Below are 5,930 nucleotides of genomic sequence, written 5' to 3'. Positions count from 1 at the left end.
ACGTGGCCAATTCGTTACGAGTACAGCACACCGGTGTGTTGGGAGAGTAAACTCACAGCGTTTACAATTCGAGCGCGACGAACTGGTAACTTAATTGGCGACGTTTTGTTTACGCGACAAACCCTCGCTAATTGGCCGTTATCGGGTGGTGGTGGTGGTGGCGGCAGGTTTAACGACGCACATTTATATCTACGCGATCGAACCCAAGATAAGTATAACCCGTAAAAACAAAGTTTTTCATTATAAATCCTTTATATGCGTGGCGGCTAGAGTCCTCTCGTCCTCTGGCTTGAGATGGCTGCCACCTATGGGTCAGATGATTGCATTGCACCATTAAGCAATTGGTAATTAAATATAATATTTTTGTCCTAAGAAGTGAAAAATTTTTGAAAATTTTTTTCACGAACATGAATTGTCACGCACAACGAGTCTGTGTGGAAAATGTCAGCTCGATTGGATCACGGGAAGTGGGTTAAAAAACGACCGAAAGATTTGCACGGTCGTAAGCAAGCAAGCGAACTTAATATAAAGGATTTAAAAAGAACCTCTGGATAACATTGGTCGTGAAAACCTCCTACTGCTGCTACGTGTTTAAACTGCTGGTGTGGTTTCCACCATTCCAACTCCACTATCCAGGCTTTCCTAAAAATCCCCGCTTTAGTTTGTGTGAGATACGACAAGATCTGACGCATTCTCGGTGGTATTTTATTTAAAAGGCGTTTGACAACGTTAACATTTGCCGGACGAACTCAAATGTCAAAAGCGACCACGATTGTAACTCTTCGTACATAAAACAGCGTAAAACGTTATTCCCGGTCACCGCACCGCACGTTTTCAGATGCGCTTCTGAGGCCATCTGGAACTCTCTTCCTTCTGATAATTAGGAAACCAATGGAGCTGTGCACTTTTAAATCGTCATCTAAGTTGAAAACGAATTTCTCCACAATTGCTTTTGTGTTTAGTTCGTTGTCCTTCCCCCGCCACCTCCGATTCGCGTGATTGACTGCGTGCGGTACGAAAGAAGCTCAACATACACACATAAACCATCACGTGAACTTTGGTCATTCTCGCAGCGGCATTTGGCTGGCCATCAAACAAAAACGGTCATCACACCGTGCGGCTCTTTCAGATGCGCTTCGGCGGACGTCTGGAACGCTCTTCCGTCCGATAATTAGGAAGCCACTGGAGCTGTGCACTTTTAAATCATCTAGACCGAAACAGTCATTTCTTTACAACTGTTGTCATTCCACACACCACCTCCAATTAGCGTGGTTTGCTACGTGCGGTGCAAAAGAAGTTCAACATACATCAGCATACATAGACCATGGATTAAGGGGAGCCCGTGACAGTGAAGGGATGCCGGGACAGAATTCCGCAAGACGGATAAAGAGGAGGGCATAATAAGGTACAAACCCTATTATTATATTTTGGTACTGGCAAAGGAGGTCTGATGATGTAGATGCTCACCCCGAACCCTCATTACTTTCATAGTACATTGTCTTTGAGCTGTGTACGCCTTTTGGCGTCCTCTGGTCGAGCACCAATTGGGTCGAGGCTCAAAAGAAAGCCGTCCCTTGGTGTGGACCAATCAGTTTCAAGGACAATGCATATATTATCAGAGTGGTTTTTTTGCATTTTGACTGCAAATATTGTGGTTAATGCAGACGTGAATCCTCGTAAAAAGGTTTCAGTTTTGTTGCCAGAAAAAAGGGTAAAAACCCTCTTATTATATTTTGGTACTGGCAAAGGAGGTCTAATGAAGTAGGGCATGGCTCAAGGTGAGAAGCCGGGAGAGAGGAGGAGTGGGAGAAGATGTCAGGGATGGTGATGATGATGAGAGGCTGATGATGATGCTGATGAGGATGAGAGGGAAGGGAGGGCAGAGAAGGAAGGGGGCGAACAGAAGCCAGCTGCGCAGAGGAGGAGCAAAGTCTGTTTTCAGAGTGGGCGGGGAGAGAGGAGGGGTTCAGGGTGGGAGTGGCCACACAGAGGTCACGTGCTTTACTAAAGGCTTGAGCTGATTTATAGAAAGAGAGAGAGGTAGATATCTCTAGGTTTAGAGATATTTAGAGAGGTTTAGAGATATGGGCTGCTAGATATAGAGCAAACATCACCGATCGTTTTTTGGTACTCAGCTGCAAATCGTGGATGGGGGGGGGGGGAGGATCCCCTCTGACCAACAGGCCCCAAACACGACCACCGGCGTCGTTTCACAAGGCCCAACGTCCCACATTAGGTCTCTGAAGTCGATACTATACTACTGTGCGATACTACTTTTGTTTTATTTTACCAAGTGTAATAAAGCTCGTTGAGACGACTTCTGGAATCCGTCTTTTATTCGACTTATGTTACAGTTACTTCACGCTGCTGATAGGCAGCGTGAAAGGGACAGATAGACAGAGAAAGACGCACTGCCACGTGGCAACTCGGAGCCCCGCTCCCGCGTGGCCCCTTCCTTCGTTCGTTCCCGTTCTGACCCCGTGTCGTTCGTCTCTACCCCTATTTAATACCCGGGTCACGTGCTACGTTTCTGCCAATCCTCGTTATCCTGCATCGAATTTTCCAGACTCCCTCGTCAGCTGCCGGGACCACGCCCCTGACTCATTTCCCCATTGGCTGAGGCCAAAGCCAGCAGAACCAATCCTTACAGCTGTCACCTTTCCATCACGTCAGGGCCATGCCCCCAGGCTTCCCCGCATTGGCTGTAAACCAGGACTGGCAGAGCCAATCACCATGACGAGTTGTGATACGTCAGTGAGCTGGATATAGCCTCATATTACACAAGGCCCCCACTGAGCTATGTAGCTTTTTTTCAGAAGCGAGGTCAATGGCTGGAGAGGCACTGGCTCGTGTCAGAGCCAGATTCACACACTGAGGGGGGCGTGGCCTCACGGAGGGGGCGTGGTCTCGCTGAGGGGGGCGTGTTAGACACGTCCCCCGCAGTGAGGCATATGTGATAGCTGCCTCCCTTGGTGCTTTTTCATTGCAGTTTCATGACGAGACCAGCGAGCCTAAATCTCTTTATACACACACGTGAAGTAAGTTACCTGGAGTATGGAAGGCGAGGACATGAAATGAAGGGGTCTACAAACATTACATTGGTGACATACTGAGATAGTAACAGGTACGCGCTTATTTCCCGCGCTCCATCCAGTTACAAAGGGGTTGCGCAATGAGAGGGGAGGCTGAGCTCGTCGCTGCCTCACCTCTCGTCTCTTCCTGTATTTGCAGCGGAGCTCCGCAAATTTGGCGATTTCGACTATAAAAATTATCGGAATCGAACAGAAATGACATTTATAACACAGATCAGTAGAAAAATCAGAATATTTATTTTACTTGATTTTTGTTTTACTTTTCGTAACAGCTATTTTCATTGGGTATAACAGGTGAGGCTGTGCCTCCCCCGCCTCCCCTGACCGCACGTCCCCACTCTATACACTACACTACTATACACTACACTATACACTGCACTATACACTGCTATACACTACACTACGTTATACACTACACTTTTGGCTGGCCATCGAACAAAGAGGGTCACCGCATCGCGCGGCGCTTTCAGATGCCGATTCTGTGGCCGTCTGGAACGCTCTTCCTTCCGATATTAGGAAACAACTGGGAGCTACGCCACTTTTAAATCATCATCATCATCATTTAGAACTGTTTGGTGTTGTGTTTAGTTTGTTGTCCTTCCCACCGCACCTCCGATAAGCATGGTTGGCTACATACGGTGCGAAAGACGTTCAACATACGTACAAATACATACACATGGGGGCGCCACGGTGGCTAGGAGACGTTGACCACATTCACTCCTCGGTGATAACGTGGTGATTAAAGTGCAACTTTACGTGAAACGACTTGAAGCGAAACCAGGTTCCAGGGAGAGCACAGTCGGTTATGTACGGTGCGCGAAATAGGTTGTACGTACCATACCACACCATACCACAGCACGTACGTCCGTATGATACCAAACCACCGCACGTACGTCCCCTACCATACCACTGCACGTACGTACATAGCATACCACACCATACCACGGCACGTACATCCCACACCATACCACCGCGCGACTAAAAGTAACGGAAGATGTTCGCCGCGTCCGGCGTACGTCAACCGTGGACACACCTCTGCGAACACAGCAGCGACAAACGCAACGCTGAGAACAACACCGCCCCCATTCCATTTCCCTTGCGGCAACTGCCCTCAGTTCGAAGCCGCGTCCACCTTGCCGCTGGACGCGGCAAAGTAGCGGCACGCGACCCTCTTGCTGAAGTGCCGCCGCAGCTCCTTGTCCCGCAGGCCGTAGACAAGCGGCGCCACGAACCTCGAGCCGAAAAAGATGACCAGGTAGGCGCTGAGCCTGAGGACGGCGATGATGCGCACGTCGGATGTCACGAGGGTGAAGAGCATGAGCAGCAGGGTGTTGGAGAGCGCGCACAGGTAGAGGAAGAGCTGCACCGCGTGCAGCACCACCGTGTTCGTGGCGCGACGCGCGTTCGACGCGGAGTCGGAGGCGGTCGCAGCCGCCCTCCTCGCCGCCGCCACGATCCGGACGTAGGCGAACGTCTGTGTGAGGGCGCACGCCGTGAAGAAGACGGCGTTGGGCAGCTCGCGGAGGGCGACGAGCGCGTCGGCGTTCGGCATCGCGGCGTCGATGACGTACGTCGAGCACGCCGACGTGACGTTGAGGGGCGGCTCGACTGCGCTGCCACCGGCGGCGCCCGCCAGCACGACGATGCCGCGTGCCACCTGGCACACGGAGGCGAGCGCCCAGATGGCGGCGAGCGACAGGGCGGTGGCGCGGCGGTTGAACCACGTGGCGTGGTGCAGCGGGTGGCACACGGCGACGTAGCGCTCGAAGGACATGAGGGTGACGCAGAGGACGCCGCAGTGGTTGAGCGTGCCGCTCACGACGACGTAGGTGTAGCAGGCGGCGAGGCCGTATCGGTGGCGCTGCCAGATGAGCGTCGTGATGATGACGGACGAGGCGAGGAAGCACGTGTCGCACGTGAGCAGGTTGGAGAAGAGGACGTAGCGGGAGTTCTCGCGGAGGCTCGCCTCGCCGAAGATGATGACGGTGATGCAGACGAAAAAGGCGATCGACGGCGCCATCATGACGATGTTGATGCTTTGGATGATGGAGAAGTAGAGGATGTAGTCGATGGCCGGCAGCGGCGGCGCGGACGGATTGACGCTGAAAAGGGCTGACTGGCTGGAGTTTGTTCCGTTGTAGGTTCGCGCCATTTTTTTTTGTGTGTTTGGGGTGGGTTTCGGATGATGGTGGTGGAGCGGCTCGGAGGGATCTGACACTTTAATGCGGACGGCTGACTGCGAGAGCGGCTGTCGGAACAGCGGTCACAGATGCTGAGCTGAGCAGCTCGCGTTCGGATCTGCCGCCTCCGGGTTGAACCGCGGTTCTCAGTCGCCGATCGCTGCAACAAGAACACAAAGTTCCCTCCCCCCGTGTTAGCCTGAACAGACTTTGCACCACCTGTGTGTGGCACACGAGGGAGGTCGGCTGCCGGCACCAAGCAATATTTACACGCCGCACCAGGTTCGCATTCTGGCGCTGAGTTGACCTAGGGGTCGTACATGAATGACGTCACGCGATTTTGGACGATTTTTGACCACCCCCCCCCCCTTCGTCACACGGCGTCACAAAAAGTCAGACCCCCCATCGTCACACATCGTCACAAATGTCTGACCCCCTCCCCCCCTAGGTGCGTGACGTCATTTATGGACGGCCCTCTAGGGGATGCCCAGCACCGGTTTCAGATAATTATCGTCACCGGTGTTGGCCATGAACAGGAATCGAACTCAGGTCACGCGGTTCGTAACACAGCGCATTAACAGCAGGTGTCAGGGTCGGGATCGAAGCCACGACCTCCTGTATACCAGGCGAGGTAGTTAACATTTCGCCACCGCAGCGC

At 52.4% G+C, this 5,930-nt stretch overlaps 1 protein-coding gene across 1 annotated transcript; it reads right to left on the bottom strand.

Moving 5' to 3' along the window:
• Positions 1–4,203: 4,203 nt before the first annotated feature.
• On the bottom strand, positions 4,204–5,244 carry LOC144949963 (odorant receptor 131-2-like). Its single transcript, XM_078879953.1, has one exon. The coding sequence runs from the start codon at positions 5,242–5,244 to the stop codon at positions 4,204–4,206; it is 1,041 nt and encodes a 346-aa protein (XP_078736079.1).
• Between the last annotated feature and the right edge of the window lie 686 nt (positions 5,245–5,930).

Source organism: Lampetra fluviatilis, chromosome 55, assembly GCF_964198595.1.
Source record: "Lampetra fluviatilis chromosome 55, kcLamFluv1.1, whole genome shotgun sequence".
NCBI lineage: Eukaryota > Metazoa > Chordata > Hyperoartia > Petromyzontiformes > Petromyzontidae > Lampetra > Lampetra fluviatilis.
Note: the sequence above shows the minus strand (reverse complement) of the source record. Positions and strands in the feature narration are given on the sequence as shown.

Bases quoted from the DNA above. Each gene is read 5' to 3' on its own strand.
- LOC144949963 (XM_078879953.1), bottom strand. From the start codon at position 5,244: ATGGCGCGAACCTACAACGGAACAAACTCCAGCCAGTCAGCCCTTTTC.